We start from the raw sequence: 13,593 nt of genomic DNA, 5'->3' as shown, positions 1-13,593 counted from the left end.
AGGTATATTCATCAAACAAGTTTGAAAATTGCCCTTGAAACAGTTTTTTTTTCATTTTTCAAATTTTCAAAAATTTACCAAAAACCCAAAAATGAACTTTAGAGTATAAAATTTTGATTACGAGTGTTTTAGAACATGCTGTTTTAATCCAGATGAGTTACCTTCAATTTTTTTAAAAGAAAAACTTGCTTCATACTTTTACCTGCCACAATTTATTCAAAGATCGGATTTTTCGCTTTCAAATTATTTAATTTTTATTTTAATCCTAATTTTTGTAATAGGCATTGGCATTACTTTGATATCTCTAAAAAAAATCGTCAAGTCGTATTTTTATTTTGATTTATGCTACTTACAGAAATTCTCAAATCTTGCGTTCATTTATGAGTAATACATTCATTTTTATTTTAAAAAAGTTAAAAACTCATTTTTAAATTGAAATGTTAATTTTTTATTGTGATACTTAGTTAGTTCCCTTTTTTCACTAATCTAAAAAAAAAACAAACAAACAAACATAAAAAATTGATAGGAGTTAATCTAAAGCGGATTTTCACAATAAACATGCCAAATCGTAGATTAGTTAATCAGTTTTTATGCATGATTTAGCATTCCTATCTCTTCCTTCCTCTCATCCAATAATGAATGAATGACTGGTAGGTAAATGAATGAATTTAGTACTTTGTAAATTCTTCGTTTAAAAAAATAATTAAATAAATAAATAAACCTCAATTTAACTTTTTTGAATTCACTCAACAACAACACTTGATCGGACATGCGAGATATTTACGATTATAAAAATATCTCGTGTTTTATACTACTTATACTCGTATTTATGCTATTTTGTCATAAATTTTACGCTCTTTCACTCCAGTTTATTTAATTTTTACCAAAACACATTCGAGCAGCGCCAACGCCAACGCATGAGATTATAATGAAAAATATAATTGGATATTATCAGCGGAAAATTACGTTTCGGATGTGATCGCATTTCGAGTTATAAATTAAAAGTAATATATCGCGTTATACTTATTTGTAAAGTACCTACGCGTATGATCTGTTTTTCGCGTCATGTTTTCAATTTCATGATACATACCTTTACCTACGATAGTCGTTCGTCACTTTTGACCAACTTACCAGTTTATTAGAGTTGGAAATTTTGACATTTTTCAGCATTATTTTTAGAATATTTCTGTTTGAACGGAATCCATATTAGGGTATTGCGCAGGTAGTTTGATTTAATTACTTGGAAAAATCACCTGATTTGAAGTGATGCAATTCGATGATGTATTTTTCTGTAATTTTTTCACGCTTTGGAATTTTTTGATTCATTTTTTGAATTGAAAATTTGTTTATTTTCATTTGAAATTCGATTAGAATCGATTTTTAAAAATTTGGTATTGAAACTTGATCATTCGCCAATCCTTGCCCTCTTCTTTTTGGAATGAATTATACAGTAAACATGTATTTTTGATTTTATACCTACATTTGCATGAATCAGCTGATCGAAATCATTTATCTACACAGTGTTCCGATTTCTTGATTATAATTTCCAATTTGTTTTGTTTGTCAACAGAGTCAAGCTTTATCATTGACGACGGCAGCGGGTAATTCAATCCAAAACAGTTCACTGGATAATGTACAAAGTACAGGTAAATAGAACAAGCGGCTTTTTATTGTTTATATCTATTAATCCTAGCATACAATCTACGTACAAAAGATATCGCTGGGATTAGGGAAAATTTACGTATCGATAAGAAATCGTGAGAAAATTCCATTCTTAATTCATAAAATCTGTTCCTTTTGAAGTTTGCAGACTAATTAGCCAATATTTAAGTCCCCCCCTCTAAGTTCAGCAATTGAAAAAAAATAACTCAAAGGTATTCAATTTTTGAGTTGGGGGGGGGGTGACAATAAGACGTGCTTTTATTATAAGTAGGGTATTTCATCAATTAAAAATCTGTTAAAATGATATAAAAAACAAAAAAAAAACTAAAATCTCTAAAAATTACCAAAAAATAATGTAAGGAAAATTACACTGAAGGACAATTTTTCAAAGTCAGATTATGGGACAAGTTTGAAAAATTCAAAATTTTGCTTAAATTAAACAAGAAAAATAAAATTTTTCAAGTTGTCTTCAGAAATTCTGGACTCTGTGGAAAATTGTGTAAAGTCAGAATTCTTACAAAATTTTACCTAATTTAGCTATGAAAACTAAAATTTGATAAATGAGATTTCATATGATTTTGAGACTTTTTGAGCCTCTGGCATATTTTTGTAAACTCCCGTTTGCCAAAAACGTTTGTTTAGCACTCATGAATGAGAACGATTCATGTTATGGTTACCCACAATACTATTGAGTACCATTTTTTTCAAAATTGGGTTGCGTGTTCAGCTTCAGATTTTTCTCCAGTGATGTCAGGAAAAAAAAATTGAAAATTGAAAAATTTACCTCATACGTACGTATCTTTTTTTTGGGAGGGGGGGGGGGGTTAATCAGTAGATGCTTGACATAAAAAATCGAAATTTTTCTCACAATTTATTTTCAACCTATTCTGTCAATTCGAGGTGGTGCTAAAAAGAGGGAAGGGGAGTTGGAAACGATGCTCACATTTATTTTCAGATGTTGAACTCATTAGGTGAAATCCCACGTCTATCTCAATTTGAACGAGGTGTCTAACAGTCCTACAAATCATGCTTTTGTCCTGCTTTTTACCGATGTGTCCTGCTAATCCTGCAGTTGTCCTGCTTTTTATCGAATTTATCAATACATAATGTACTGGTTTTTTTTTCAACTAAACTTTAAATTTCAAATTAATTTCCTAGCACAGTCAATACGTATGCAATTTGACCCAAACATAATTACAAACAAAGGTTTTTTTGGTGAATATTGTCTAGGGTGGTGTGCTGAACAACATACTAAAAGTCCCCACCTCTACCCCACGAGCTAACCCCCCCCCCCCACAGTGGATCAAAGCCACCCAAAATCTGTTTTTCATCAATAACTCCTGAAATATTGAATTTTGAGTAAAATGAGCCCAGTGATCATTTCATCTCCTCCCCAATACCTATCAAATGAGCTATCGACCAACTCCCTAGCCTCAAGGGGGTGGCGCTACGACCCCTCAAAGTGATCTGATTTCAATAATTTTACATTTTATGATTTGGTACTTGTAACCTGTTCTAATTGATAAAATGAAGGCAAACTTGGGGAATGGGATTCTTTTGAGAGCTAGAGTTGACCTCTAGAGTGGGGAGGGTCAAAGTTGAAAATTACAGAAAGGTCATTTTTTTGGAGGGGCATAACATGACCCCAAATGGATGAAAAGGGTCCAAAATCATACCATCGGACAGTACCCCATCTGTGATCAACATATCCAAATTTTAGATTCCTAGGTCATCCCCACTCCTTTTAAGATGGAAAAAACCGAAAATAGGGGCAAAATAAGGGGATTTTTAGCTTAATTCCGCTTTAAATGAGGTGGGGATGACCTAGGAAGCTAAAATTTGGATATGTTGATCACAGATAGGGTACTGTTCGATGGTATGATTTTGGACCCTTTTCATCCATTTGGGGTCATGTTATGCCCCTCCAAAAAAATGACCTTTCTGTAGTTTTCAACTTTGACCCTCCCCACTCTAGAGGTCAACTCTAGCTCTCAAAAGAATCCCATTCCCCAAGTTTGACTTCATTTTATCAATTAGAACAGGTTACAAGTCCCAAATCATAAAATGTAAAAATTATTGAAATCAGATCACTTTGAGGGGCCGTAGCGCCACCCCCTTGAGGCTAGGGAGTTGGTCGATAGCTCATTTGATAGGTATTGGGGAGGAGATGAAATGATCACTGGGCTCATTTTACTAAAAATTCAATATTTCTGGAGTTATTGATGAAAACAGATTTTGGGGGGCTTTGATCCACTGTGGGGGGGTTAGCTCGTGGGGTAGGGGCGGGAACTTTTAGTATGTTGTTCAGCACACCACCCTAGACAGTATTCACCAAAAAAACCTTTGTTTGCAATTATGTTTGGGTTCGCCCATTTTTTTCTGCAATTTGCCTGGGCTATCCCTTTTTTGTGTAATTTTGAAAAAATGTTGTTGATGTTTTTCGCACCTGACTGATGAAAAAATTTTGTGCAGAAACACTTGGTCTTTAGCGGATGGAAAATTGCAAAAATTTTCAAAAAATTTTTCGTCCTAGCTTCGCTCGGGCATACATTTGTTTTTATGAGTCGTTTTTATAAAACCATAACACTGTTTTTTTTTTGAAAAAAATGTTTAAAAGTGTATTTTTAGATGCTTTGCTTTCTCAAATTTTTATGGGTGGAAGAAAACGTGTTCAAAAAAGCAAAAAAAAGCATTTTTTTCACGATTTTTCTCGCTTGAAGTGATCAATTTTTATATCATAGCCTAAAGAAATTTTTGCCATTTTGAATGTGATTCAATAGACTCCTTGAGATTTTACTTTTCGATACTTTGTCGTTGTGCTTGCTCGCAGCTCTAGTACATCTACGTACCTACTGTTTAATTTCTTCTACTAATATGGATTAAAGTATAAATTCTACGTATTGTATGTACGTGTTGACGATGGTGGATTTGTCGATAAGGCTTCTCGTATAGTCATAGAGGTCTCGTTACGAAAAATCACGCAATCTTGGCATTAGGTGCGATGTGCTACGCAGAGCTAAGCAGCGCAGCGCAGATAAGTGCCAGTCTATAAATTTAAATAATCTCGTCTCTGTGCATTAGCGAAGAAGCCAGCAGAAACGCAGATATTTCACCGAAAATAATCGCCTTCGTAACCTTTATTAAATCATTTTTAAAACCAGCAGTGTAGTAAATCTGCCTTTAAACAAATAACGTGTTCGGATTAAGATAAAACACCGTATCTGGTTTACATAGCCTATATTATTACGAAATAGTACCTACCTAAAAAATATAATGTACTGCTCATATAGGTAGGTAAAGATATTTTTTATTTTATTTATGATGGGGGTTGTTGTAATTCGGTTAAGGAAGATTCCACGTACCACGAAATAACCATGTACGTACTTTTCGCAGAAGGAAGAAAATGATGATGAGGAGGAGGAGGAGGGAGAAGAGCTGGCGCGTTGACAACGTCTTCTTTCTAAACTCGTGTAAAAGATAAACTTTACTTTTTCACCTGTTGATTGTTTTTGCGATGCTGCGGCGTGAATTGTATTGTATTCGCGCGCTAAATCGTTTCTCGATTTAATTAGGTATACTTATGAAAGAAGACGGTACACGACGATGATAGTATCAGATTTGAAAACAATTTCTTCGCTCACTTACTTTCATAAGTATAGGACGGGTGGGGGAGGGGAAAAAAGCTCGAGGAAAAAAGTTTGTCCTTATAGTAGGATGAAGCAGCGATACTCTCTTATACGTAAGAAAGACGCCGCAGCAGTCGCCAGGATAGAGAGTGAGAGGTTAAAATAAGCCGAACGTTTTAATGTATTCATGTCATTATACGTCTCTTATCATTTTGAAATTTATTAGTCGAAATTAACAAAATAAGCCCGTTACGGAGTTGATAACTTAATTCCGTTGGATTTGGGTCCGGTAAAGGATAAGGAAGGCCAGTCTTTTCTCGTCATTAGTTAAGCTGCACAGCAACGCTATCCTTTTGGGTATTAAAGTTGCTAAAACTTAGAGCGTCTTAAGTGGCCAGTGAAACGAAGGGAAAAGACAAATGAATGGCGAACGGACAGTTCGCAGACGAGCGAGATGACAACCGTGGTCAGCATTAAGAGCTGAGATTTGTTTTAATCTAGACATTTGAGGAAATGCGGTATAGCGAGGGCTTATCTAAACTTTGAATATAGAAATCCCTGCGCTGGTAACACCTGCCCGTTGAATATAAAGTACTTCAAAATGGCTTCAATTCGAAACATGATTTAAAGGCGAATAATTTTACAATGATTATCTTGTTGCCGAGTTTTACGACTCAGGCGCCGCCATCGACGACGAGGACGAGGACGATGCGACGCGATGTGGATGCTGCTGCTGGTTCGGTTAAATGAAATTAAATCTCTTCCATACGGATTCCCCCCTCCCCCTCCCCCGTCGTCATCGGCGGCGGTAGACACCCGGCTCCGTCAGCGTCGCCGTCCGGCCCTTATATTCCTGCAAGTTTTACACTTTCTTATTGTTTCCCTTTTCGCTGCCTGCCGCTCGTTGTAAAACGTTTTGTTGAATTATAATGGACTCGAGCAATATAGCGAGAGCGACGCGCTGCTCAGCTTTTTGTTTTGTGTACCGTACTTATGTTAGGTGTAAGATAGGTAAGGCTAAAAGGGGAGCAAAAAAGAACTCGCAAGTGTTCTTTAATCGTTTTGTCAAAGGGTTATTACCGCGCGTCGCGTTATAGATTCCATGTTAAAATGTATTTAGTACATATTCCGAACTAATAAAATTCACTTCAGATCGGTCTTCATGTTCATGGTGGATAATTTCTACCTTTTAGTCGTGATTCGTGAAGCGAATATATTCGTGTAAACCAAAAATGTGAGCTGAATGTGATTTTGAATATACGTTGAATTGAAATATTTTTGGAAATATCTACGTTCGTTTCAATTCATTGATTTAATATTTTATGATCTGAAAAAAATTTCCCTTAAAGAATATTAGGAAGAGGAACAAAAACGAAGAATTTTAATTTCGCTGAAATTTTAAAATATGGGAATATGGGGATTTTTGAGTTGATATTTGTCTGAATATTGGAATATTTTCAGATTAGAATATCAAAAAAAGTACATCTCATCAGATTTTCAAGTATAATTTTCAGCACTGAATGTAATTTTCTGATTTTTGTTGAATTTTTGAAGATTTTCATTTCTCTATTTTCCTCGAAAAAATAAAAAAAATTCGTATTTACTCGTAGGTAGAGAGTTGAAATTCGATTTATGCTCTAGTCTCGATATCTTGAACCGATTGATGATGGATTGAGAGGATTTTCAGAACTTTCGGTTTACAAAAACGGCTTCGTCGTGCTCGGAAACGGAAAGCTGTTGCTTTTTGAAGCCTTCCGAAAGCTGAAAGCCTGCTCCCGGCTCAGCTGTATCATTCGTTAGCTAAAAGCTTTATTTTTTTCAGCTTTTGTATTGGTGTTTTCTTGTTACTTTTTTATTATGATAGGTACTAGGGTGGTTCAAAGAACAATAGAAAAAATTTTATGTTTCAATTTTTTGAGCTTACCCCCTGGAAGTGTTCCATTTGGTCAGAAAACACTTGACAAAAAATTTCAGGTCAAAAAAATAATATTTAGAGATCGCGCATGAGAGTTAAATGTTGAGAAGGTATGAGCGCGTCAAGTGAAAACTTCCCACGGTTGCGCGCCGGGTAACGCAGCGTTGCATCCCCTCGTTGGATCGAAGCAGATTACAACAGGTTATCACCCCTCTACAATGCATGATAAGTAAGTCTAGTCTTTGGTGAGCTTTTTAAGATGTTATTAATGATGAGTCAACGACAATTTTTCAATTCCAAAGATCACTGAAGGTGAAAATATAACATACGAAAGATTTGAAAAGTAAAGAAAAAAGTAGGAGTATGAATTTGAGGTTGTATTATTCTATTCCACTTTGAAACCAAAGGGAAACAATTTATGGGATAAATTTACATTGAAATATGAATATTTTATAAGATTCAGCACTTCTAGATTACTCAATAAAAATGGAATTTTTTGATTTCTAAATTCCATAATTCGGGTTCAAATGAATTCTACAGCCGAAAAATCATAATCAATACTTTGGAATAGTTGTTTTAAAAACCCCCCAAAAATTGGTATCACTTAATAAGTTGTAGTGGGGATGCCACTCGCAGTACAGTTGCGTAGAATCAACCCCGTTGAGCTTCGTTGCATTTCCCGTGGCACTATCGTGGGAAGTATTGTGCATTCGCGCGCTCGTAGCTCTCAACATTCAACGCTTGTGCGCGACCTCTAAATATTATTATTTTTCAACAAAATTTTTATGGTGTCATTTTTTCATCAAAAGGAACAAAATTAGGGGGTAAGACCTTAAGATTTCAAAAAAATGTTACATGAACCACCCTAATAGGTACCTACTTATGGTTTTTAAACTAGAATGTTAAATTTCAACTTTTTCCACTGAAATGTCGAATTTTGTTCACCTTTTATCCAAAACAGCTAAAAGCCAGCCATATCAGCGGCATCAATTTTAAAAGCCCAAAGACAAAGCTTTATTTTTTTTTATTGATTCGAGAGCTAAATAAAAAGCCGAAAGCTCAGCATCATCTTTCAGATTTCCAAGTCTGATGCTCGGTTCCCTTTTTAAATAGCTACCAAGTTATTAAAGTTACTAAAAGTAACCTTGGGTTATTTTTTAAAAATTTTGTTGGTCAATGTTACTTTTTTTTAAATTTAATTTTTTCACATCTTGGCCTTTTTTAAAAATATTAACACAAAGCCCTACTGTTGGCTAAAATTTTCAAAAGTCTCGACTTTCGTCAGAATTGCCAAAAAGTGTTGTTTCTTATTAAAAATTTCTAAAAATTGACGCTTCTTTACCGAAATTCAAAATGTCTTCCTTTTTTTTTCCAAAAAAAATGTCTAAAAATCTTGCTTCGTTGACGAAAATTGCGAAAAAGTCTTGGTTTTTTTTGCCAAAATCGTCGATGTCTTACTTTTTGTGAACATTTTTCAAAATAAGTCACTTTCCCTCTCCAAAAAGTTGCAAGAAAGTCTCACTTTTTCGACAAAAATTGCAAAAAAGTATCACTTCTTGCCAGTTTTAATTTCCAATATGACTAGTTTTTCGCCAAAATTTACCAACATCCTTGCTTTTTAGTTTTTACTAAATTACCTACTGAAAAAATCTTGCTTTTTTACCTAAAAATGTCAAAAATTAGCAACAAGACTCACTTTTTTTCCAAAAAGTGCTTGAAAGTGTCGTTTTTTTGCCGAACATTGTCAAAAAAAAGTCCCATAAAATAAAATAAAAAATTTGTTCAAAAAAAATCAAAAAAATGAAAAAAACTAAAATACTTACAGGCGTATTTTCATGCGGTGAAAATATTGAAAAAGTCATGATTTTTTGTCTAGGAGTTTTGTAAGACACCCTGAATTTAAAAAAAGTATAATTTTTTTATTTTTACAAATACCCAAGTAGCTAATTGCTAAAAAAATACCATTTTTTTACATTTTTCAATGAAATTTTCGTTTTTTTGGTTACCAAAGTTACCTTTTTTTTTGTAAATTAGAAATCGAGTACGAATCCTGCAAAAATTGAAATAAAAAAAGTTAAAATGGAATTGAATGCAGATAAAGTCAGATTTCCTGTTTTTGTGATACTCTTAAATGATTTATTTCTCGTACTGCTTAAAAAGTGTGCTCAATGTTTACGACTGAATTTCATTTTTTGCTTTTTTTTAAGGACAATTTTTCTAAAACTGGAAACTCCACAAACTTCAAAAGTTGTGTCGAATTAAATTTCAACTTTATACCACAATTTTATAAAATTCAGATTTTTTCACGTAAAATGTACCTACCAAAAATTTTTTTAAATTCGTTAAAAATAAAAAAAAATTGAATACAACATCTGAATTGGTTTGGTGGTGCATTTTTGGATTCTTTTCGATTTTTCTTCGTTAGGTTCTAAAATTTTTCTCTCTGTTGGAACGTATCTTCAAAATGCATCAACAACATTTTTTTACCACGACATTTTATCTCAATTTATGTGGTATTGTGTTTTATTCTCGTAATGAATGATAATCACGCCTCGAGTACATTTTTTTTTCGTCATTAAAAAAACCAAATTACATTTTTGAAACCATATGTTTGACGTATTTGAAAAAATTTTAATACTGATATAATTTTTCGTTTTCTGAATGAAAGTGAGAAAGTACGATGAGAAAGAAAAAGAGCATAAAAAAAAGTATCTATCTAAAAATAGAGTGCACCGTGACTCTACGAATTTTCATTGAATTATGTCAGTTTCCGATGGTTTTTTCCTAATACCTTGTTCAAGAACCATTTTCAAAAAAATGCAATATACTATTGCGTTGAATAATTTCGTGTAATACACATATCTAACCTTGAACTATTTTACTTACTCACTCGATACTTCATTTCCTGCGAGATATACAACAGGCAACTTATGCAGCTGCGGTAGTACCACGTGGCACGTGCATTGCCTTATCGGATTGCAGATCATCCTCATTTATCGTGTTTGCAAACAGTGATTATGGGTTGGAAAAATTCGTCATTAATGTTATGAAAAATATGTGTCAGTCGGAATGACCTTTTTTTTTTCAAAATCATGGAAAATTTTAAATTTATTTCAGTGATTAAAAAGTAAAAATTTCGATGACGATCTATTGCACTTAATTTATGACCAAGGAATCCAAAATTTCTTTGAAATGAAATTGTAAAAAAATTAAAACTGTTTCTGTTCCTAACCTTGCAATAGTTACGCGATGATTCATTTCATCACAACATAAACACCCGTAACCCTCCCCTTTCACCTTCTATCTACTTTAATCACTTTTTAAACAAATTTTTACATATTTTTTACATTTCCCGAGGCGAGTATTTGTTTAATTTCTCGTTATACACGGATTTTCTTCGAACTATACTAGATACTCTCGTGTACATAGCCTATACAGAACAACACACTTTATACATCATACCCTGTTATCGGTTCAGATTGAAAATCGAGATTAATTCGCGTCAATTCTTCGCGCACACAATAACTTGTTCAGAATAGATAGGCAAAGAGGGGCGACTCCCTCACGTACAATACATAATATGTAGTAAACGAGGGTTCATTAAGCATCTTAATCAGCGAAAAGCCGCGCACGAGGGAAGAAGGATTTTTTCCTTACTATAATCTGGTACCACTTGGGAAAAATCGTGGCGCGTTAACGATTCCAATTCCGCAAGCATCGCGATGCCTTTTACCACGACGACGACGACGACGACAAACATACCATAGAACTGGGTAATTTGTACTATACGATGGTAAAAGGGCGCTTTATTAGGTAATTATCAACATATATCGGTTTTACTTGAGAAGGATATATTTCACGAGGCAAAATTGCAACTCGTGTACGAACATTTGGCTATAATTTAACTCGATACCACCGTGTAACTATAATCAAAAGCACGAATTATAACGATTTACCTTCTTGTAAAACACCAGGTATGGCCTTTAGACTAAGTCGAATTGCTCAACATTTCGTAGCAAATTCTCGTGTGCGATTTGGAGAGTCGAGACCTTGGTGCTTGGTACACGAAAGGGGCATGGAATACATGAAAAAATCGAAAAAGGAAAAGAAAAAAAGAAAAAGCGAAAGTGAGACAGGACTAGCATAGAACGTCGTTTGAGGATTAGCCTTACGGATTTAAGTGCTTTCTACGATGCCGGGTCGAGCAAGAATTCCCCATTTTAATCCGGATTATGGTTTTAGGCACCACGAACCTCGGTTCCGGATTACCTCTAATGTATATTCGAATTATAAAGCATGGAAACTGAATTTGAGTACCGGATTAAGCTTAACCCTACTTTCAGGATCAGCTTAAATCTAGTATCTGCGAAGCCGTAACGCGTATTTCAGCTTTATATTTGAATTCGTTTTCCCTAGCGTTCTATCAAAGCTGAGATTTAAATAAATTATTTCTACTTCCCTATGCTTTGCAAGTTCTTTAAGTTTTTCATTTTCCGATGCCCGGATTTGTATAATTCGTTTTACGTTTTCACGTATTTTAAAGCATAGAAGTGCTTATGTATATATAGTCTTGATCGTAGGTACTTTAAATAGCGTCGTAGACTAATTCACGTTAACGTGACTAATATATTTTTTATAAAAGGTGCCGCCGACCCGCACCTTCCACACCTTCGTGGCTTTTTAATGCGTCCGTCGTCGTCGTCGTCGTCGGTGTATTAATTTATTCACCTTTATACGTAAATAAAGCGATGTGTAGTGGATGACTCTTGAATTTGATGTTCAATTTTCCGCGAAATATAAAACTCGAAGAGCTAAACTAAAGGGCTTGAAAAATTGTAATCGAGAGATTCGTTTGTAATTGTTACGACATTGAAAGAATTAATAGATGTCTTGATTCAAATTGAGAATCGTCAATTTAAATATTACCTACAAATTGGTCAATTTTCCCCCATTTTATTGGTGAATAGAAAAAAATCCTACTTTCTAATTAAAATCCTTTACTTCATTTTCCCAATCCGAAATGTAATATTTCTGAAGTTTTAATTTCATAAAACGACACCCACAAAAATTTTTTATACTCGTACATGTAATGTTTTCATCTCCAAATTTTAAAATTCTTGAACAAAAAAATGCGATTTTGAAAGTCATGTCTTTCGATTTCGCTCAAATTTTTTTCACAATGTCTACCCACCCAATGAGTGAGAAACCCGCAATCAGTTTGGTCCCAGCCCCCTCAGGAAGGTGAGGGGGAGGGGGTTCAATTATTTTCACATTGTCCCAAGGTACTCAACTTTATCAAAACTGATTCCACAGTTCGAAAGGGCATTACATTTTGAACTTTTAAAGTAACTATTTTGAAATTTTCAAAAGTTTAAAGTTGAACTTTCAAATTGAAAGTTAAAATTTCAGAACGGCCATGTAAGTGGGAACTACCGTTTAAAATTATGAAAAATTTCCATAATTGTACCTTTTGATTCTTTTTTGAAAAATTCAATTTTCAAGATGAGATCTTTAAATGGTGGGGAGCATCCCCTCCTCAAATTTGGGCAAAACTTTCAAAAAGAATTTGGAGCATGTGATATATCGATTTGTATGTTTTTGATGACGCTGAACACGAATATGACGTCAGATTTTTTATTGGACCTCATCTACGGCTCCCAGCACCTCCCCAAAAAGGGTAAAAGTCGAAAAAATGGTTTCATTCGTGTGACACATGAAAGTAATATGTTTTCGATAACGCTGAACACGCGAATATAATTTTTTTTTTTGAAAACATGAATTTCCAAAAATTCTAAAAAATTGTGTATTAACTCGTACGAGTAGTTTGTTGGATTTTTAAAAATGCTGATTTCGAATTTCAGCTCACTTTCAAGACAAGACTTCCAGCCCATCCTTCTAAATTCGCAGAACAAAAATTGGTGTAAAGTACTGATTTGAAATTTTTGCTCAGTTTTTTGGTAACAAGTTCCCTAAAGTCTATAATAAAGTACCTACTAAATTTCAAAAAAATAAAAAATTTTTGTAAACCATGGTTTATTCTTGGGTGCCTCTGCTTACTTAGGTGTGCTATTTGAGAATTTTAGCTCGCTGTTTTGAACTTGATAGTTCCCACAAGACTCCAAATTGCTTAAAAAAATGAAAATTTTTGTAATTACTTTTTTTGTTTTTAAGGTTTTTAGACGAGCTAATTTCGAATTTTAGCTCACTTTTTTAAAACTGTTCTCATGGATCCTTCAAAGGTCCCAAATTTAAATTTGAAAAAAATACATATTTTATGGTTTTAAGGCTTTCAGAGATCCTGATTTCAAATTTCTGTTCATTTTTTTTTAAAATCACGAGCCCCTCGAAACCTAAAAAGCTTTCAATTTCCTAAAATTTTAATAATTTGTG

At 33.9% G+C, this 13,593-nt stretch overlaps 1 protein-coding gene across 1 annotated transcript in view; it reads left to right on the top strand.

The window, feature by feature from the left end:
- The window catches only part of dve (SATB1_N and homeodomain domain-containing protein dve), a 103,148-nt gene that overhangs the window by 61,661 nt on the left and 27,894 nt on the right, over nucleotides 1-13,593 (top strand). Inside the window, exon 2 of the mRNA XM_065367513.1 lies at nucleotides 1,571-1,646. Coding sequence (XP_065223585.1) covers nucleotides 1,571-1,646 — 76 coding nt within the window. The remainder of the gene's footprint in view (nucleotides 1-1,570; nucleotides 1,647-13,593) is intronic.

This window comes from Planococcus citri, chromosome 5 (assembly GCF_950023065.1).
Source record: "Planococcus citri chromosome 5, ihPlaCitr1.1, whole genome shotgun sequence".
Classification (NCBI taxonomy): domain Eukaryota; kingdom Metazoa; phylum Arthropoda; class Insecta; order Hemiptera; family Pseudococcidae; genus Planococcus; species Planococcus citri.
Note: the sequence above shows the minus strand (reverse complement) of the source record. Positions and strands in the feature narration are given on the sequence as shown.